General features: G+C 47.4%; 2 protein-coding genes across 3 annotated transcripts in view; one reads left to right on the forward strand and one right to left on the reverse strand.

Annotated features, from left to right (window-relative positions):
- Positions 1–1,992, forward strand: part of CCDC191 (coiled-coil domain containing 191) — a 94,044-nt gene extending 92,052 nt beyond the window's left edge. Inside the window, exon 17 of the mRNA XM_056109229.1 lies at positions 1,828–1,992. Within this exon, the coding sequence (XP_055965204.1) occupies positions 1,828–1,972 (145 nt within the window). The 3' untranslated portion in view covers positions 1,973–1,992. The remainder of the gene's footprint in view (positions 1–1,827) is intronic.
- Positions 1,993–8,657: 6,665 nt separating this feature from the next.
- Positions 8,658–18,965, reverse strand: ZDHHC23 (zinc finger DHHC-type palmitoyltransferase 23). 2 transcript variants are annotated; one of them, XM_056109367.1, is made up of 5 exons: positions 18,921–18,965; positions 18,280–18,472; positions 13,472–14,182; positions 9,764–9,922; positions 8,658–8,978 (listed from the first exon to the last, which is right to left on the reverse strand). In XM_056109367.1, exons 2-5 carry the CDS (start codon positions 18,438–18,440, stop codon positions 8,711–8,713), a joined length of 1,299 nt encoding a protein of 432 aa, XP_055965342.1. In that variant the 5' UTR covers positions 18,441–18,472; positions 18,921–18,965; the 3' UTR covers positions 8,658–8,710. The 2 variants fall into 2 exon arrangements, with proteins under 2 accessions (XP_055965342.1, XP_055965341.1); XM_056109366.1 differs by having other exon boundaries at positions 9,764–9,931.
- Positions 18,966–21,969: the final 3,004 nt, after the last annotated feature.

Below are 21,969 nucleotides of genomic sequence, written 5' to 3' on the forward strand. Positions count from 1 at the left end.
TATACATAGCAGGCATTATGGGTAATGTCATTTTCAGTAATTATTTTGTAGTTCGGCAGCCAGAGCTCAGCTATACACTTGTCCGGCTCTTTTCAACTGAACTAGCACTTCTTATATTTGAAGTTCCTTGGTACTCTAGTTCTCAACCGCTGTGGAGGCCCGGACCACTTTGAGAGTTCTGACTTGCACCCTGGACAAACATACACATGCATATCATGTACAAACTAACACCAAGTAGATCTCGCACCAAGTGGACCTCAGGTTAAGAATGTTTGTTTTAGTACTTAAATCACATCTATTACGTAATACAGCCACATGTAATTTATCAAGAATTGTCAAGCAAAACAAACCAACCCCAAAACAAACCTAACGACATGGAGTCTGACTGATAATGGCGAAGAAATCATGAGAAACTAATAGACTAGAAATAAATGCCAAACGCATGATTGTCCGGGACTTTCCTGAAAATCAGATCAAATATACAGTTTGATCTTGAAAGAGAAACGTAGGCAAAGATTATCTGGAAAGATATCCCCACAGGCAGAGCATTTCAGTTTGGATAAAACCGCCAGAGCTAAAATGTAAATGTCAGCATAGTGTAGTCGGGAAAGAGACGCGCACGGCAGGTCAGAGATGGGGAAAGACCCAGTGCTGCAGGAGGAGAGGAAAAGTGAATGAAAGCAGCTCCACTCATGAGGGCCTATTTGTCTTCAACTTAATAGCAGTGTCACCATCATTATCAGAAGCACTGGCCACAGGAGAGATGCCAGGCCTTCCAAAGAGGGGGAGAAAGCCAAAAGAAACCCATTCTATCTCCCAATTTCTGAAAATACAGATTTAGTTACTCTGCACCTTCGTTTGAGTAGCCTAACTCTTCCTCCTAGTCTTGCTTCTTGGCCTTTTTCCCCCCAGAACTTGTCCCCATCCAGGAATGTGTCCTCTTATACCCGACAGAAATCAGTTCAGATGTGACTCTCTCCAAAGATTTGTTTCATTTTGGGCCACATTTGGTGGTGCTTAGGGAGCAACTCCTTTTCTTGTTGGGGTTGCCAGGTGTGGTTCAGGTGACGATGCAAAGCTTGAGCAGCTCTCCTGTGAGGTCTCTCCCTGGGCCTGCAGAACTTCTGCTGCTCCTCACCCCACCGGGGTGCAGACTGTGCTCCCCTCGTCCCCCGCGAGTCATGTGCTCACTGGCTGACTCCCGCCCTGCAGGGGCAGGCACATCTCCTGGCTGAACCTTCCTTTGCCTTTGCTCAGTGCTTTGGGCCTTCCCTGTGCCAACAGATATCCTTGTCTCACCATGCGTCTCCAGAGCGTTTCTGTGGCTGATGGTACAGAATTCTTTCGCAACTAAAGATCAAGGCTTTTGTTGTTGGTGGGGGAGGTAGAATGCAGCGGGTGTTTGAAACTGTGTATTGCTGAACACCAGGCCTAGAAGCTGGAAAGCCACAGGCTGATGTCTGCTGTTGTGGCATCTCACCTCAGCCTTGAGGGCTGTGGTTGACCCCTTGTCTCACGCTCCAGGTGTGACTGCTACTGGGCAGGGAGTATCTCAGTGCTGCATTATGTGTGGCTGCTAATTAAATGTCAGCTTCCCCCAGCGTTTCCCCGACTACCTGATAGAAAATATAGAAAATAAAAAGGCCCTGTTCCTGCCATCCTTGGATTCCTTTGTACTCTTCACAGCGGCTCTCAGCCTGGAGCTGTGTTGTTGGTTTCCATCCCTTTGATCCACACAAGCGTTTTCCTAACATCTTCTAATGTACTTCATTCAGCTGGGCAGTCCGATTTTCCTTACAGTTCCACTCCCCGCTTCTCTTCCTGTAGGAGGATTGTCTGGATTACATTTCAGACATGGAAGACATTCACAAGACTTATGAAAGAGGAAAGGGTGAAAGAAGAAAGGCGAGAGCAACTCCGCAGGAAGGTGGCTGAAATCCTTCCAGACTTCCGGGCGCCCTCCCCACCCTGACCGTATCAGCAGATGCAAGAGACGTCCTCCTCTGTGTGCTGGTGCACACAGCCTCCTCCAGTGCTCAGGACGAGTTGCCCCAGGTGTCTGTCGATCCCTGCATCTATGTGGCTGACGTTCTGTCCAGTGCACCTTGAATCAGATGAATTATTCGGGAGAACACATACTTTTATCTTTGATGTCTCTTGGATTGCTAATCAGTGTTCCAAAGCATTTATCACAGTGGGAACACCCAAAGGAACAGTCTAGAGCTCTACTGTTCAAATATATCCTATATATTTTTAGCATTGTAAACTTTAAAAAAGCCAAGTGTTTGCTGGCTTGAGCCTGTGAAGAAAATGTGTCCTTATGGCTCAGTATGAGTTTCTGACAAATGTAACTTTAATTAAACAGAAATGAAGTACAGTAATTGGGGTCAGGGATATATCTCAGTGCTGGAGTGCATGCTTCACATGTATGAGGCCCCGTGTTCTATCCCTGACAGCGTCCCTCCCCCCCCAACCCAAACCAAACATACTGAGTCATTGTCACTGTGGTCAGTCTTCAAGAAGCTCAGCATCAGCAAATGGCCAACAGATTCTAGCTGACCCTGTGCCTTTGACCCACCCATCAGGAAACCATATATCAGGGCTAGAACAATAGTACAGAGGTTGGCTATTTGCCTTGCATGTGGCCGACTCAGGTTCAATCCCCAGCATCCCATACAGTGCCCCGAGCACCACCAGGAGTTAATTCCTAATGCAGACCCAAAAGTAACCCCTGAGCATTGCCAGATATGACCCAAAAAGCAATATATAAATAAAATAAAGGAGACCATATATCACAACCACATACATATAATGCTGCTGCAAAGATCAGAGAAAGGCCCCGAAGACTCCTCTCTCCAAGACACCTTAATATGCGTGAAGGGAATCCCAAAAGCTAATGTCTATCGGGCTGGAGCTATAGCACAGCGGTAGGGCGTTTGCCTTACAAGCGGCCAATATGGCCAGCCCGAGTTCGATTCCTCCACCCCTCTCGGAGAGCCCGGCAAGCTACCGAGAGTATCTCGCCCTCACGGCAGAGCCTGGCAAGCTCCCCATGATGTATTCGATATGCCAAACACAGTAACAAGTCTCACGATGGAGATGTTACTGGGCCCACTCGAGCTCGAGCAAATGTCTATCAAAAGCAAGCCAGCAATTCATTAAAATGCCTGGTGGTGATCCCAGATACAAATTCTAAACAAATGAACCTGATTGGTCTGCTCCACAGCTCAAATCCGTTTGATCTACACACCCAGACTTAAAAGACTGAGGAAACACTCCCTTCTTTGAACTCTCTTGAACTGCCTGCCAGTAAAGTTATTTCATTACAAGCATATGCTAATTACAGTAAATTCGAGCTGTCAATAAATGAACACAACAAAACAAAGTCCCTTGAAGCCTTGAGGAACTATTTGGTAAGTTGAAAATCTGAAGTGGTAAATAAAATTGTGTTCAGTTATTTTCTCTCACTTCCTGGAAAGAATATCTGGCTTTGGGACTGGAGCAATGGTACATAGTGGGGAGGGTGTTTGCCTTGAATTCATCTGACCCGAGTCGATCCCTGGCAGCCCATATGGTCTTCCAAGACTGCCAAGAGTGATCCCTAAGCACGGAGCCAAGAATAAGCTCCAAGCACTGCCAGGTGAACCGACATCCAAAAATGGCTTTGCCACTTACAAAAATAAGGTACAGCTTTTCTGTGGAAAGACGTATGAGCTACTGAGTTAAAAACTTAACATCCTAAATTTACCTTTATTTCTACCTTTATTTCTTTAATAACTCAAGACAGTTAATGATTTTACAGTTGTCATCTATAAACTGTCTCTGTTTTGTGCCACACCTAGCTGGGCGTATTCCTGGCTCTGTGCTCAAGGATCACTCCTAGTGGGGCTTGGGGACCTATCGTCTATGGTGCCAGAAATCAGACTTTGGTCAGCTGCATGCAAGACAAGTGCTTTATCCACTGCACTTATCTCTCCAGTCCCTATAAATTCTTTCAAAGACCACTAAAGAAAATGGTGGTCTTTAAATGACTGAAAGCAACTCATTTACCAGTTTACAGTTAACTATAGAGTTACAGAATATTAACTGATACTAGCATCCAGAAATCAAGTAGCAATTTTATTTCGGTGCTTGTAGAATAAAAGAGGGTGAATAAAAGATGCTTTTTAAAGAAAGCACTTTATTTCCATTTAAACAACGTGGTCACAGTACACTTTTTACATAAACAGCAGTAATTTTTTAAATCTCCATTTAAAAGGCCTTGGGTCAAAGTCTGAGATGAGAAGAGGCATGAATACAAGTATAAAAAAGTGCAAAACATCTGGCCCCTCAGCCTCCAGACACCTCCTGTAGTTGTTGCGAGGCCATATGCATGAAGTATTAAATTTAGTATTAGGTAAGATTCCAGGTTCCCTTTAGTCTAACAGAAATGCATTCAGATGAAAAGGCTCAAAATCCCTGACAGCTTGAACCATCAAACAGCAAAGCCATAGACTCACACGTTGGCTTACAGGGTCTGCACATGGCATCTTGTCAGTGGTGCCATTGAAGAAATCAGGAAATTTAGTTGCATCAATAACTCGAATAGGCTGGCTCTGCTTTCAGAGCTTTGTACTCAAAGGACAGATGTTCAAGAAGTGAAAGGCGCCACCAGGAAGGTTGCTGCAAGTTCCAAACCCTACTCCGAAACAGCCAAAGCTTCTGAGAAACTTGTTTCCATCAGCAGTGCAACTGGTGGCCCACTGCTGACGTCAGAGCGAAGCCTCAGTTCCGGCTGAGGTGAGGTTACAGTCCACAGGCAGCAGGATCACACTCAGTAATTCTACAAAAAACTCTTAATTATAGCACTCATCTCAGAACATTGAATTTTATTTCGTTTTAAATTAGACATACCTCTCATTCACCCACTCACCCCCTGCCTCTCGTCTCCGTTTTTAATATAAAATAACACAGTAGTACGCTGCTTAGAAAACCAGGTTCTAAGCAGGTACTCAAGCAAACTGATGTCTCAAACATGCCCATTAGAGAAAATTCTTCTTTTGAAAAGGCAAGTGCCAAAATTAGGCTGAAAGGAAGTTATAAACCCATTCACATAGTACAGAGAGATCCTTGAACGTGTCGTATTTTTGCTTGTTAGTTGAGCTATGTGACAAAAAGCTGCTGTCCTACCCGAAAGATGCAGATGCTGCTATGCACACGGTCCGTATTATGGAGAGCTTGGCTGGCATCATGTTTTCTGGCAGTGGCAGATTCTAGTATAGAAAATTATGTCCTGCTAAAAATATTAGGAGTATCAAGGCCTACTGTGTAAGTGCAAGTTTGCAGCAGTTTTTCTGTAGGCCGACCATCCAGTGGAAGCAATCACTTCCTTCACCAAAGGAAACAACCACTTAAATGGCCAAGATTCACAGTATCCTAAATGCAGTCAACCATGCGACTGAGGTAAGACAGCCCTGAAACACACTTAAGGCTTGATAAGCAGCATGAGCGATACCATTCAAGGAAGCGTTATTAACGACCAGTTCATTTCAGGTGGGCCCAACTAGAACTACAAAACACTCTTTGGGCATCTTCAGGAACATTTAAAATATTGAAGCCCTTTTATCCCTTCACGCAGTCCTGATCCTTGACTATGTCTACCCTAAGCACTGCAAACGGACCCATTTCTCTTCGAAGGCTGCAGCGATAACACAGCGGGTAGGGTGTTTGCCTTGCACGCAGCAGACCCAGGCGACCCGGGTTCAATTCCTCTGCCCCTCTCAGAGAGCCTGGCAAGCTACCGAGAGTATCTCGCCCACACAGCAAAGCCTGGCCAGCTCCCCGTGACGTATTCGATATGCCAAACACAGTAACAATAAGCCTCACAATGGAGACATTACTGGCCTGCTTGAGCAAATCAATGAACAGCGGGAGGACAGTGTTGCAGTGCTACAGGAAGAGAATACAAGTGCATGATAGTTATCTAATTGTTCACGATCTAGCGGCTCAGTGATAAAGCTTCGCATCCAGGATATATTAACTAAGACTAAGGAGGTGGGAGAAAGATGGGGATCCACTTATCTAGAATATGTTGGGAGAAACTTGTTCTGATGGCCGAAAAATGGCCATCTCTTGGTTCACAGGGCAGTTCCCCCACTAATGTCACAACAAGATGTTTCTCAGGGATTGATTCATTCACAGAGGGTTTATCCTTTACAAAGACAAACCTCTCACATCATTTCAGCCCATAAACATGCTAAACCAATACTGCCTCAAGCACTGACTGAGAGTGTCCCTACCCTAAGCAGCTTCTAGCTCCTTCTGGTATGAGTAAGTCAGGAGACTTTTATCTCACAAAACCACTTAGCTTTACAAAGGTTTCCACTTTCTCCTTTCAGTAGACAATATGGAAGTTCTAAAGGAATTTAAAACGAGCACCTTTTCAGTAATTCAGAAGAAATCTCCTTCCTTCCATCTTTTTTTTTTTTTTTGGTTGCTAAGCCACACCCAGCAGTGCTCAGAGGTAACTCCTGCCTCTGCACTCAGGTATTACTCCTGGCGTGGCTCAGAGGACTGAACAGGGCGCCACGTATCAAACCTGGGTCGGCCACATGCAGGCAAGCACCCTACCCACTGAACTCTCTCTCCAGCCCAGAAGGTATTCATTCATTCCTGAATTCTCTCAAATGTCTTGTTTCTTTGGCAATCCTACTCATCTTCATCAGATCACTCACATCTCGAGGCTCTGCGAAAGATTTGGCAAGCCACAGGGTACTGACTGTACGAACATTTCTATGAATTTTATTAACAACTGCTAGACAACCAAAACTGGCTGTGCATCTGTCATTTAGGGGACTTGACAACTAGAGATTTCTGGCCGCATGCTGCCCTTGACATTATTCTCTCTCAGCTCAAACCTACACAAAAAGGAGTCGGATCAGATCCAATGTTCATCACAAACAAATGCTCAACGCTGAACCAGGAGAGGGCATCACTGTGGCAGCCACAGTCTCCACCGGCACCCCCGGGCAAGCTCTCTGGCTCATCCCAGGGGAATAAGGAGTCTGTTTTTGTTAAGCAGTCCACCTCCAGGGACAGCAATGACAAACCTGAATAAAAAAAAGTAGCGACTGCCTTAAAGACAACCCCCGTTAAGGGCAGAACTGGGGTTGATACAAACTGCAGAGGGCAGAGCTGCAGACGGGCAGCGTTTCCCCGCTACACTTAGAAACCTCATGCTAGAGCAGCATGCACAGAAAAGACAACGCTGGCAAGATTTTCCAGTATTCAGTTATAAATCAGGTAAATTTAAGGGCACATGATTTATCTTTGGGATTTCAAATACAGCACACGTAGACAAAGAAGGGTTTCAAGAATTTTCCTATCCAAAAGTCCTTCATTATAATGCGATAGAGAAAAAAAAACACATTCTATATTTCATCCTTCATGGCAGTTCTCAGAGTGAAGAAACAAGCTGACATTTTAGGAAGAACTAGGAAAACTGGAATCTATTGGTAGATCCACACAGACCCTGCTTTTTCTCTGCCAGCGAAATACTAGCAAAAGGTGAATGAGAAGTAATGTGCAAGTCATGTAGGACGCTGTTGATCAACTCCTCACAGGCCTTCATGCCACAATGGCATGAATGTCAACAGTGAATTTTGCACCTTAGTGCTCGAACTAATGGCTTCTGAAATACTTATATGAACAACGACCTCCAAAATCAAGCCCTTGATAGTAATCAGTCATGCCACACAGGTAAGAGAGCGAAGTGTTTCCCACAGGAGAGTCTGTTCTGGTCAAGCCATTATCACAAGTGTGGTAGCACCTTACGGGGTAAAACATGGGGAGGCGAAAACAAAGCGACTGGAGCTGGGGTGAACCCCAGCAGCATGGGTTCAAATACATGAAACAGGAGAACTCATCACCGAAACTCGTGACCACTCACATTACACTAGGGATAATAATGTTAACTGGTAACAACTGTCCATGCAGGATCAGGTGATGATCTAAATCCGTCTGACCACATGAGGAGTCAGTATCTGATATGTGGGCGACTGAAACTTCCCCACTGGACAAGCCAGAGCTTCGGGATCTCTTCCACTTGGCAGCTCTGAAAGCTGACGCCGCTAATATTCGTTTCAATACTCTGATGGAAGACTTTCCTCGTGATTCTTCATACCTCTCTGTGCTTTAGTTGTGTGTTCCGCAGTGCTCTTCCATCGTGTGGACCTCACAACCGTGGGGTGCGGAAGCCAGGGCAGGCTCCGTACCCCACTTTCCAGATGAACCTGAGACTCGGGAAGTGACTCCACAAAGGGTCATATGGCTATTAGGAACTGAGCGAGCAAGGAGAAGATCCCAACGCAGAACTCTCGCTCCCGTCCTTACGGGCGGGTGTGCTGGCCTCAGCCTGGGCGTCGGCAGTCCCATCCTTTCCCCACTCTGGGCGCGGGGGTACTCAGACGACTGGGCAGAAATGGCTCTACTGTCAAGTTGTGAAGTCAGAGAAAAGAACTTCCCAGTCTAGTCTCTAGACCTGAGCCTGGCTCTCGGATGCATTTAAGAAAGGGGGGAGGGGGGATCAAAACAAACAGCCTCTAGTGGACACAGAAAAAGATGTACACGGGAAGGAAGGAAGGAAGGAAGGAAGGAAGGAAGGAAGGAAGGAAGGAAGGAAGGAAGCAGAGGGTGGAGCCGTCCCCCCTGGGAAGCCAACGCAGAAGGCACTTCAAACAATGTTCTCGGCAGGGTGGTGCACCGGGGGAGTGCCCAGGGTGGAGAACTGGTGCCAGTTCCGCAGGAAGCCGCGATTGTACTGGCCTGTGTCCACGATGAGCCCGCAGAGAAGCCGGCGCCCAGTCTTCTGTCGCAGGGCCTGCTGGACTTCCCTCTCGGTGACGTTGTAGCTGATGTTTATGAGCTGGATGAGGAAGATGTAGGCCATGCCCGCGGTGATGATCACCGAGTACCACACGCAGGTGAACGACAGAGCAGAGCTGGGTGGGGAAAGGGCCAGTCAGCATGGGGGGGCCTTTGCATTCAGAAAGTGCACACCACTCTAACACTTTACACGTCCTACCTTTACATGGGCATCAGCACCGTCCGCAATCTTATTTACTCTGGTATCCTCGGACTGCCAGTAACCCACTAGCCTGACGACGGTTGATGTGGCCATTTTACTAGATTTTTGCTTTCTTTTTAAAGCCAGAACTGTTCTTTTGTATTTTGTGTTCCCCACACAACCAATACAATGCCTGGGATAATAGCATTCACGATGTGGAATGTAATTTCTAACTGCTTAAGTTTTCCTTAATGTTTAAGAAAATCCTGACCTAGGTACTACACTGCTCAGAGTGGTGATTAAAAAAGAAGAAGAGGTCGGAGAGAGAGAACAGGCACCGGGAACCAGCTAGGGCTGGGCGAGGCCCTCCAAGGGAATGAGCCGGAGAGCAGTCCTGAGCCTTCAGACAAAGCCCTGTGACTGCTGGGCCACTGTTCGTTTTCTGTCGCTACATGCAAGTGGTCATCTGACTCTGGAAGTGTGTGATCCAGACTGGGTTGACCTGCAGAGCATGAGGTTCCTCACTTCGAAAGGGCCAGTGATCCTTCTGCTGGCAGCCTAGAAAAATGCACCTAGCCACTGCACAATTTTGCTGGCAGTGAGGGGGAATACTCTGCATCCCCTTGGGTTGAAAACTCCTTCCCACTCCTTCCCACCCACCTATGGCAGCCCTTCACACCAGGAACGAGAGCCAGAACGACTGCAGCAGCCCTGCCTCACCTGTAGTTCGCGTACACTCCGGGGCAGTAGAAGAGAGCAGTGAAGATACTCCTGTCTTGGCAGATGGTGTCCAAGGTCAGCGTGATCCCGTATACCGAGGTGAGCAGGAAGATGCAGAGGGCAAGGATAAACGCCTGATGATTCGATTCTCCGACACAGCTATTGATCCTCAAGACAGCAAGGGAGGGGGACAAAGAAGCCTGTTTTTAAAAGTCCTCCATATAGCTCAAGAAAGCTTCAAACAGGAATAGTGTGAATGCCAATTACTAAAAAGTCAGTCTCCTTATTTTCCCTCTGCAGAGAAATAAAAAACTCCTCTACCGGCAGATGTGGTCTTAATTCTCAGCTCTTTGTAAAACAAAATCATATCATTAGTTTCAGAGGAGCAGGGTTAGCTAGATCTTCCTGAATATTAATAAGCAAAGTCTGAAGAGAGACAATATCCTATTCACCATAAGGAGGGAAGATGAACAGTTTTGAATACTTAAAAATGCTACATCAGAAGTATTCCACGAGAAAGCATGAAACAACATAAGCACACACAGTAACAGAAAGAGCCCCAGAGGTTACATCCCTGCTGTGGGGCGGCAAACAATTCAATACCCTTTGGTCTTGAAGGGTTCGGAGGAGGGCTCCGTGGGCAGTCAAGGGCATTCTGATGCCCTATGGACAGAGGCTTTTCAGAAGCTCTCAAGTCCCCTGCAAACCTGTGCTTAGAAATGGGCCCTCACAGGTGCACACAAATGAAAAGATGTGCAAAACTCTAAAAATGAAAATGCATGCTTACTCCTCAAGACAGAGCCCCAGAACATAGCAGATGGACTGAGAGGCACTTGACTGAGGGCACGTTGGGACCTTCCACTCCTTCCCCCTCTCCCGCACCCCATCTAAGGGGATGCTATGTTATTCGACCGGAATCTGGGCCACAAAAACATACTGAGGGGCCAGGGAAATAGTACACGGGTTAGGCCCCTGGCCCTGATTCAGTTCCTAGCACCCCCAGCATTGCCAAGTGCGGTCCCAGGGATTCCCAGCATCACAGGTCCCGAGCAGCACCCCAAGCACTCATGGTGCAGTTAAGCTGGCTGAGAATTGCTGGAAGTGATTCCCAAGTTCCAGGAATAGTCTGGGGCCCTCTCCACCCCCTGCCCCCCCACCCCAAAAAGGGATATTCATTGACTCGGCGACAAGCTATTTAAGGCATTCATGTCTAAAATATCCACTTCTTGAAAACAGAGATAGATAAATGGGACTATCTTAAACTAAGAAGCTTCTGCACCTCCAAAGAAACAGTGACCAAAATACAAAGACAGTCTACAGAATGGGAAAGGATAGTCACCGAATACACATCTGACAAGGGGTTGATATCCAGGATATACAAAATACTGGTTAAACTCCACAAGAAGAAAACATCCAACCCCATCCAAAAATGGGGTGAGGAAATGAACAGAAACTTTCTCAAAGAAGAAATCCGAATGGCAAAAAAGCACATGAGAAAATGCTCTACATCATTAATCATCAGGGAGATGCAGATCAAAACCACAATGAGATACCATCTCACACCTCAGAGACTGGCCCACATTCAAAAGAACAAAAGCAACCGATGCTGGCGTGGATGTGGCGAGAAAGGGACACTCCTTCACTGTTGGTGGGAATGTCCACTGGTTCAGCCCTTCTGGAAAACAGTATGGACGATTCTCAAAAAATTAGAAATTGAGCTCCCATTTGACCCAGCAATACCACTCCTGGGAATATATCCCAGAGAGGCAAAAATGTGTAGTCGAAGTGACATCTGCACTTGTTTGTTCATTGCAGCACTCTTTACAATAGCCAGAAACTGGAAGAAACCTGAGTGCCCAAGAACAGATGACTGGTTAAAGAAACTTTGGTACATCTACACAATGGAGTACTATGTAGCTGTTAGAAAAGATGAAGTCATGAAATTTACATACAAGTGGTACAATATGGAAAGTATCATGCTAAGCGAAATGAGTCAGAAAGAGAGGGATAGACATAGAAAGATTGCATTCATCTGGGGGATATAAAGTAACAAAGTATGAGATTAATACCCAAGAATAGCTGAGATCAGCACCAGGAGGATTACTCCATAACTTAGAGGCCAGCCGGGTATCCTAGAGGAAAGGGCAGCTCAGATAGAGAAGGGAGCACCAAATAATGGATGTTTGGAGGATCCTCCCAGGAGGGGAGATGCATGTCGAAAGTAGACTATGGACTGAACATGTTTGCCACTCAATGCCTCTTTTGCAGACCACAACACCCAAAAGGAGAGAGAGAACACAGGGGATTGCCCTGCCACAGAGACAGGGGGGATGGGGGGATGGGGGTGGGAGGGATATTATCTATGGTGGTGGAAAATGGGCACTGGTGGAGGGATGGGTATCTGATCATTGTATAATTGAAACCAAAGCACAAAAAATTGTAAATCTACAACTTTAAAAAAAATAAAATAAAATAAAGGAAAAAAAAATTTAAAAAAAAATAAAAAAAAATAAAATATCCACTTCTAGATTTAATACGGCTGGAACAACAGCTATAAAAGTTGTATTAGATAGGTCTTATTTATATGTCCTCATTTGTCACTGGTCAGTCATTAGGTACCAAATAAGCCCATCTCTTTGCAAAAAAAAAAAAAAAGCAAAGGGAGTTATTCAAAAAGGGCCTCACTTCATTCACACAGACAAGAAATCACTGGTAGCATCAAAATGATTAAGGATGCATGAGGTCTGGGGAGAGAAGGCAGCTGCGATGGAGAAGGGATCACTAAGACAATGATGGTTGGAGGGATCGTTCAGGATGGGAGATGTGTGCTGAAAGTAGAAGGACCAAACATGATAGTCTTTCAGTATCTGTACTGCAAACCATAATGTCAAAATGTAGATAGAGAGTATGGGGAAACTGTCTGCTATGGAGGCAGGGGGAGGGTTTGAACAGGGGGGGTATACTGGGGACACCGGTGGTGGAGAATGTGCACTGGTGGAAGGATGGGTGCTTGATCACTGTATCACTGAAACTCAAACATGAAAGCTTTGTAACTATCTCACGGTGAGTCAACAACAACAAAAAAAAAAAAAAAGGAGGAAAAAAAAAAAAGATGTATGAGGTGAGAGAACAAGACCCACCTGAAAATAGGGGACCCTCTTTTTTTGTTTTGTTTTTTCCTTTTTAAAGGACACTTTCTTAAGCTCTGCTTTCAAAAGAGTAACAGAGGGAAAGACACCTATGTGGATACTAATAAAATTCTTTTTTCAAAATCATTCAATGGTGAATTCTTCTCTTTTAGAAAAGAAATCAGAGGCAGGTCAAAAGAGAACAGGAGGGCTGGACAGAGGCCCACGTCGATCCCCCAGCATCACATGGTCACTTAAGAGTGACCCCCCCAGCACCAAGCTGGGCGCAGCCTGTTAACATCGGTTGGAGATGCCCTCCCCCCAAAAGAAAACAGGAAATTAGCCACATGCGAAAGAGAGAAGAAGAAGAAAAAAACACACCTTCAAGATTTGACTGAAGAAACTAAATTTGCAAAAACTTGAAAAACGGATGACTAAGTGGGAACATCATAACAAGCCACAAATATCTGCAAAGGTGTAAAGCTGGGAAAAAAAGAATTTTCGGAATGCACAAAGGAAGAGCGAATAGAGTGTCTCACATGAATTTACACTTCACAAACCTCCAACTTTTCCAACATACCAGACACAGTGGTGATCCATTCTCCTCACACAGATGCCGCAGATCCGGCAATGCCACGCCCGGGGCGGGCGCACCAGCTGGCACTTGGCACACCAGTCCTCCTTCCCCTGGGCAGGGCTTCCGGCCAGCCTGCTGGCAGGGCCCTTGGGGTCTTCCTTGGGCGTGCGGTTGCTGAGGCTTCCCGACAGGTCTGGACCAGGGAACCCTTTGGGCTTCTCCTGCCCTTTCCTGTTCAGGCATTCGATTTGGCTGCTGCCTGGGGATCTGTCGTTGCTCGCTGGATTTCTGAGGTAGCCTGGATTCTTCTTGGCTCGGTACAAGGCGAAGAGTATCAACACGAGCCCACAGGTGAGAAGAGCCAGCTGAAGGGGCCCCACGCGCCCTTTGGGGACCACTTCCTGCAGGAACACATAGTACATGTAGCCCAGAGAAAACAATCCAAGGCTCAGGAAAAACAGAGTCTGTTCTTTCCGTCTGTGGGTGAGGTAGTAGTACCACAGGGCCAGCACAGGGAGCGAGGTGAGAACCACCACCCCCAGGAGGAAGTGCCAGGAGGCCACGCGCAGGAAGACGGGCAGGAGGACGAGCGGGGGCACGATGCTGATGTTGACCTTTCTGGCCCCCCGGAGCCAGGGGATTCGGATGCGATCGGAGATTGTGTCCATGATCCTTTCGCAAGTCTCCGGCTGCACCGACTTACAAGAAATCCATCTACAGGGAAAGAGAGAAAGAGACGGCACCTGCTGGGCGTGGCTGGAGAAAGAACCACCCGGCCCCGAAGGCCCATAGCAGAAGCCAGGACAGAAGACATCAAGCGTTCCAGTCCCTTATTACTAAACACACGCTGCTCCGACTCACATCGTATTTACTACAAACAGGGTGTTCCGAAATTTAACAGGACAATTTTTTTTTTTCACAAAACAAACAGGAAAACACCTATGTTCTGCTCAAATACTATATAGAACTGGGTTCAAAACAATGCCTTCCCCCTCCCCCACTAGCACTGTCCTCCCACTGTTCATCGATTTGCTCGAGTGGGCACCAGTAATGTCTCCATTGTGAGACTTGTCACTTTTTTTTGGCATATTGAATACATCATGGTAGCTTGCCAGGCTTTGCCGTGCGGGCGGGATACTCTCAGTAGCTTGCCAGGCTCTCCGAGAGGGACAGAGGAATCGAACCCGGGTCAGCTGCGTGCAAGGCAAACGCCCTACCCGCTTTGCTATCGCTCCAGCCCATTCCCCCCCCCCCCAAAGCCCCTCATAATCTAGCTGTGCGAACAATATGAGAATTCAAAAAATGCTGGATCATTGACAAAGCAAAAATCACCCATTAGACTATTAGGGTTCAACATTCTAAGGCAGAGCTGGAATGACAGGACCACAGGCTTGGCACGTGCCTTGCATGTGGCTGACCAGGGCTCAATCCCTGGCATTCTGATGCCTGCGTGCAGAGCCAGGAGTAACCCCTCAGCATTGTTGGGTGGGACCCCAAAACTCAAACACAGTAACAACAAAAACACTAAGGCAATGTATTCAGGAAAATGAACTCTTTCGGGCAGAGCCATAGAGGGATCTTTGTGGAAAAGGCAGGTTCTGTGAATAACCTTACACAGGAGAACATGAATACAGGTAAGGGGGAGGGGGTAGCCCAGGAAACCAGACACAGTGCTAAACCTGCCCGGATCCCAGAAAGGAAGTGGTCAAGCAGTGGCAGGGGAGACACAAAGCTGCTTTTTCAATTGCTAGCCTGCAGGTGGAGAGGAGCTGAAAGCCACTGGTCCCTGCTGGTGTGGAAGGTAGGTGAGGGAGGGGGAGGAAGGGATCCTTCATCTCTGGTAGTGGGAATCAACTGGTCCGTCCTTTTTGAAAAACAATATGGGCACTCCTCAAAAAACTAGGAATTGACCTGCCATATGATCCAGCAATTCCACTTCTTGAAATATACCCCAAAGGCCCCAAACCACAATGCAGAAAAGACATCTGCATCCTCTGTTCATTGTAGCACTATTCACAACAGCCCAAATCACAATACCAAGTGCCCAAGAACAGATGATTGGATAGAGAAACTATGATACACATAACACAATGGAGTAGTCTGTGCTCGTAAGAAAAGATAAATTCATGCCATTTGCTGCTACATGGATAGATCTGGAGAGTACTGTGCTAAGAGAAGTTAGTCAGAGGGATAGGGTCAGACAGAATGATTTCTCTCCTCTGCAGAATGTAAACTCTGGAGGAGGGGGCGGTGCTGGACTGTGGTAAAGTGATATGCATGAAACCATGCCAGTAACAGTATTGTAAACCACAGTTGCCAACGGAAAGGAAAGAAGTTGCCTGCCATAAATGCAGACTAGGGAATAGGAGGAAGACTGAGGACACTGGTGGAGGGAAATAGACTCCAGTGAGGGGATTAGTTATATGCCTGAAAACTTAATCATGAATAGATAGGCCAAACACAGTAACAACAAAGTCTCCAATGGAGACGTTACTGGGCCCGCTTGAGCAAATCGATGAACAACGGGGGGGGGGGGGGGGGGGGAGGGCAGTGACTTTTCTTTCTGAATTTTGTAAATCTCAGTGCCTCAATTAAAAAAAAAATGAATAAAGAAAAACACAGAATGCTCAGATATGTGTCACAGATGCTGGGAACAGGTTGAAAAGACCCCTTGTTCAGTTCACATGTGCTTCTTTCTCCCTTTATATTTTCTCATCTGTTGCAATATGAGTGAGGCAGCTTTGAAACTTTTTTTTAAAAGAAAAGAAAAACAATGTTCAACACCTAGTCATAACTGCCTGTCCCCACCATCTGTACAAGCAGGCCAAGTGCCAGTCCACAGGTATGAAAAGGCTGAAGAATGCACCAAAAAGGCAGAGTTCAAACCAGTACACAGGAAATGACAGGCTTGGGGCACACAGGTATGTGTTGACTTTTTTGGGTTGTTTTGGGGCCACACCGAGGTGGTGCTCAGAGATTTACTCCTGGCTCTTCAGTCAGGAATCACTCCTGACAGGCTTGGGGGACCATATGGGATGCCAGCTATCGAACCCAGGTTGGACACATATAAGGCCAGGGCCTTACTTGCTGTACTATCTCTGGGCCCCTGTTGACTTTTTTTTTTTTTTGACAAGGAACTATTTAAGGGACGCGAACCTACAATAAAGTACTGGGAGTGAATGGGAGTCACGTACAGACAGGACATGGGGAATACTGGGGATCTATATTCAGAGAAAGGAATGGAAAGAGCAGAGGTGAGAACTCTGGGAACAGTCATGACGATCCCAAGAGTAAGAGGTAGGAAGAGTTACAAGGTTAAGGCAGGAGCTGCTACCCCCAGTGACCAAGTATAGGGACACAGCTGCCCCCCTCCAGTCACTAATGCAAAGCGCTCCTTTGCTCACCACAAAAGCCTATAAAATTTATGTTTCACGATGTTTAAAAAAAAAAACTAGCGTCAAAGAAGAATGACAGAGATCTGGGGTCTTCTAGTGTCAGGAACAATATTAGAGCACAGAAGCGCCGGAGGAATGCTCCCCATGGTGAGATTAATGAACCACGTTCCACATCAGCAATTCGCCACTGAGTGACTCTAGCAATAACTGGTTTTAGTTTGGGGGCCACACCTGACGATACTCCAGGGACCAGGGTGCCAGGAATGAAACCTAGGCCAGTCATGTGCAAGGCAGGCAGGCAGGCACCCTGCCAACTATACTACTTCTCCAGCTCCAGCAGTAAATTTTGGGGGTTTGGGGGAGGTGGGTCATATCCCATGGTGCTCTGCTGCTACTTCCGGCTCTGCTTAATAGGGACCTTTGATGCTGCTCAGGGGACCGTTACCCAGTGCTCAGGATGTAATCAGCATCTGCTGCAGACAAGGCAAGCAGCTCGCACCTGTATGATCTCTCAGACCCCTGAACCAGCAGTAATACACTTTTATTTTTCTGCCACACCCATCTGTGCTCAGGTCTCACACCTGCTCAGGACGACTCCTGACTATGTTCAGGGGACAGTCTGTGGTGCTGCAGAACCCCACTTGGTGTGCTGCAAGTCCTATACCCCCTGTCCTATCCCCCAACTCCCCAGCAGAAATTCGTAATTGCTAGTAATTGTTAGGAAAACCATTCCAGCACACTTATCATCCCCCATGTTACGCTTTCTACAAGAAAAAATTTTAATACATAATTATTCAGGGGAAAAAAAAAGAACCAAGAGAAGGCTATTATGTTTGATACAACAATTTTCCAATCATGTTAAAAATTACATTTCTGGTTGGCAAATTCCATCAGCCACCAAGTTCAATCAAGACTGCTGGTGCTCACACTGAAAGCAACTTAACCCAGGAAGAGACATGCTGTTTGGCTGGAATTTCTCCCCAGCATCCAGGGATGAACCCAATTCCCACAGCAGAGAAACGATCCTTCAACCCCTCAGGTCCCTTCTGCGGCCAGGTACGAAGTAGTCCATTTCTAAGTGCTAAGTACACTGAGAATGCAGAAAATTTCTGGCAGGACTGTGGTCATTTTAATCGACAGATTCGTATTACACTGACCCTTTTCCTTGGGGGGAGCAGAGGGGGACGTGTTCCTTGCCTTTATCCTGTGCTAGTTCTACCCACCAAAGCGTCCTTTGAAAGAATTAAATAGAATTAACCTGTCCCAACTAAAAAAAAAAAAAAACAGTTGCTCACAGTCCAGTAAATCTTGTTGATCAGATGCTCAGACTCGACCGAGAAGACATCATCCCCATTTTCGACTGCTGGACCAGAAGGGCGCCCCGGCAGGTGCGAGGTGGTCCGGGCGCATCCTTACCTGTCGCAGCCCTCATCCAGGTCCTGGCAGTCGCACAGGCAGGCGGCCACGTGGTTCTTCTCCCCGTGCCCATCGATGTACTCGCAGCAGCACAGCGGCTCGAGCTCGGGCTCCCGCGCGTCCCTCCTGCCGGCGGCCGGCGGCCGGGCCTGGCGGGCCATGATTCGCACCTGCGGCCGCGCGCGCCGGGGCCCTGCGCGGGTCGGGCGGGAGAGAAGCGGGCGACTCGCGGGCTGCAAACGCGCGCATCCCTCGGCCCGAGCACCGCCAACGCCCGGGAGAGCGGGAGGAAGGGGGTTTGGGAAAGGTGGGGAGGAGGACACTAAATGAATAACTAGAATAAAGGGGGGGTCCCGTTTGCATCCATCCGGCTAGACTTGGCCCAAAGCGGGGGCGCTCGGGGCCGGCTCGAGGGGCTCCGCCTCCGGGGGAGGGGGTCCCCTCACCGCGCCCCGCGGGCGGCCCCGCGTTGCCAGGGCGACAGGCGCGCACGCGGCCCGGGACAGCCGGCGCGCGGGCGGCCGCGACGCTCACCTGCCGCGGCGGGGCTGGGCCGGGCACCCGCCGCCGCCGCCGCCGCCGCCGCCCCGGGGAGCCCCCGCACCCCGCCCAGCCCCGTGGGGACCCGGCCGGGAAGTTACCTGCGCGCCCCCGAGCGCGGCCCGAGCGGGGATCCCGGCGCCGCCGCCGCCGCCGCCCACCTGCGCCCGCCGCGCTTCCGGGTGCCCCGCCCCCGCCGCCCCCGCCCCCGCCCCCGCCGCCGCCCCCGAGCCGCGGCGCGGGGCAACAGGCGTCCGGGCCGCGCGCGTCTCCGAGGACCCGCCCCCACCGCCCCCCGGGGGCCCTTCAAGGCCCCTTCCTGCCCTGGAGCTCGTCAGTGCTCGCAGGTTTCGCCCTTCCGGGCAGAGGTAATAAACTCCACGCCCCACCCGCCCCGCGCCCGCCCGGACTTGGCTTGCGGCCGCGTGCACGCTCCGCGGGGAGGGGCTCTGGGCACCGGCTCTCAGTTTTTTAAATTTTCATCTTTTTTCATCTTTCGCTTTTGGGGGTCACACCCGGCAGTGCACAGGGGTTACTCCTGGCTCTGCACTCAGGAATTGCTCCTGGCGGTGTTCAGGGGACCGTATGGTTTGCTGAGACTCGAACCCGGGTGGGTTGGTCGCATGCAAGGCAAACACCCTACCCGCTGTGCCATCGCTCCATGCTCCTGGGCACGGACTTTTTATGGTGCAGGCCCCTGTACTTGTTTTCACTACAGGGGACGATTTCTAGTTTGCTGGCGAGAAACAGGAAAAGGAAAACTACAACTCACTTTGGATTTTATTGACATTTCCGTTACACAAAGAAGTCACTGAATTCAACCTATGTATATTTTAAGCCTTCATTTACTGACTTCAACTCCGTATATTTTCAGGCTTCATTTGTAAACCAGTGTTGGTTATTTGAGGTATGTGGGGAAGCACAACATTTAAGGAAATCTCACACACACACACACACACACACACACACACGAGTCAATTATTACTCCTCATTCTTGAGAATACAGATTGCAAATTTTCAAATTTATAATCCAGTCACTCTGCTCACAGCCATCCTAAATCTTCCTCCAAAGCCTCAGGCAGGTACATTTCTCTCTCAAGGGAAGCTTGTGGAGATTTACCCAGAGAAACCCACTTCCCTCTACTTGAGTCAATACTTCCATTCATTCCCCAAGGCATCTCAAAAATGACTTTAGCAACCCCAGGTGGCTCTGGTGTCTGGGACCAAAGAAGCATTCAACTCAAGACAACAGTTTAAAGAACATATACAAAGTACTGTGCCACTGTCTTGTTCCAGGGACATCACTTAAAACATGCCTTAAACACATTATGACTCAGCTAAAGCTTGCATCTGACTTAAGATTTCGGTGAGTGCACTTGTATAGGAACAGTTTTCACTAAGAGGAAAAAGTTTTTATTAAGAGGATTTTGTGCATAGCTTATCACTAAGTAACTAAAACAAGATACACATTTTTTTTAAAAAATGCCATCCACGGCTATGGGAAACTAATCCACTAAATACTTTCAACCAGATGTCTCATAAAAGGGGGCTAAACTGAAACTAAGCTTAGTTCAAGTACTCAACTGATTTGCCACTATTTTTAAAACGGTTCTAGGTTCTTCATTTTGAATCTTAGTACTCTACATGATTTCTTTGGCTCTTGGTTCTTCATTTTAAAATGATTCATGGTTCTTCATTTTTAATCTTAGTATTCTACATGATTTTTTTATGTAAACAGATTTTTTGCCATATGAGCAGGTTGATATCTCTCAAGGCAGCACAACCTGCTGTTCAGATGAAAATTTTTTTCAAACCATTTTCTACCAGAGAATAATGTAATCCTTTCTTGGGATTCTTAGTAGCCTTGGGCTTTATAAACCAGGAAGGTACCAGGTAGTGGTTATTCAAGTTTGGGTCTCTGTGAAAGCAGGGGGACTTTTTTTATTTTATTTTTTTTATCCACCCAGATCCTCCATATTCCAGTAGGCAGGGGTCACACCCACCAACTGGCCCCCTGGCCCCAACTGGCCCCCTGGCGCCGTGCAATCCCATCAACAGCCAAGACCCAGAGACTATAAAACCCAGTTCCCAGAAGTGACATCTTATTATCTCATTCTTACTTTGGACAAACTGGCAGGCTACCGAATGTAACCTGCCCACACAGCAGAGTCTGGCAAACTCCCCGTGACATACCCAATATGCCAAATACCAGTAACAGTGATGGGTCTCATTCTCCAAACCCTGAAAAGAGCCTTGAATATGGCACTTTTAAAAAAATCTCAGGGCTAGGATGAAGGAGACGTTACTGGGGCCTGCTCGAGACAATCGACGAACAACAGGATGGTCGTGGTCGTGATCATGAGCAGGTTATCTCACCTCTGAGAGTTACCTGGTGAAGGAAGAGCTGTTTCACAAAGACATAAAGATCGTGGGGTTGGAACAAGAGTACAGTGGGTAGGACGTTTGCTGGCATCTGGCTGACCCTGGTTCTATCCCTGGCATTACAGAGTCCCCTGAGCCCTGACAGAAGTGATTTCTGAGTGCAACGAAAGTTGTGAACATGGCTTAGGTGTGGCCCCCAAACAAAACAATACCAAAAACGCATGCTCTAGGGCTGGAGAAATAGGACAGCACTTGTCTTGCATGCGGCCAATGGGCACGGCTGGAAATAGCTCCAAGTACATGCAGGCATGGCCCATCCTCATACTCAAGAAAAAAAGATCTAACACAGCTGAAGAAACTTGCAGATAATCATCAACATGCATGTACAAAAAATCTAACTACTGAATTTACATTTATTTGCTAAATGAAGACACTGTGATAGTTACAGTACACAAATCTAAAAATGTGAATGTCTAAAAACTGATACCTCAAAATTCATAATGATTTAGCAATTTCTCCTTTAAGTTGTCAGTAGTCTCTTGGCCATATCTCATCTGTGAAAGCAATCTGCTGGGGACACAGTGATTCTGCAATAACAGCTAAAGCATCAACGTCAAACCTCTCCAAAAATGACACTATGCCACTCAGTTCAGTGTCTCATTATTTTTTTTCTGTATTACAGAAATTCAAATCCACAATACATTTCATGGTTCACGGAAGAAATTCACAGCTTAAAATTATGTAAAAGTAAAAGGATGGATTCTTAAG

Source organism: Sorex fumeus, unplaced genomic scaffold (assembly GCF_029834395.1).
Source record: "Sorex fumeus unplaced genomic scaffold, SorFum_2.1 ptg000265l, whole genome shotgun sequence".
In the NCBI taxonomy this organism is placed as follows: domain Eukaryota; kingdom Metazoa; phylum Chordata; class Mammalia; order Eulipotyphla; family Soricidae; genus Sorex; species Sorex fumeus.

Bases quoted from the DNA above. Each gene is read 5' to 3' on its own strand.
- ZDHHC23 (XM_056109366.1), bottom strand. From the start codon at position 18,440: ATGGCCCGCCAGGCCCGGCCGCCGGCCGCCGGCAGGAGGGACGCGCGG. The intron at 9,932-13,471 runs GTATGTTGGAAA...TGCTGTCTTGAG, and splicing joins ATGGATCACCACTGTGTCTG to GATCAATAGCTGTGTCGGAG. The intron at 8,979-9,763 runs GTGAGGCAGGGC...TTCCCCACCCAG, and splicing joins GGAGTGTACGCGAACTACAG to CTCTGCTCTGTCGTTCACCT.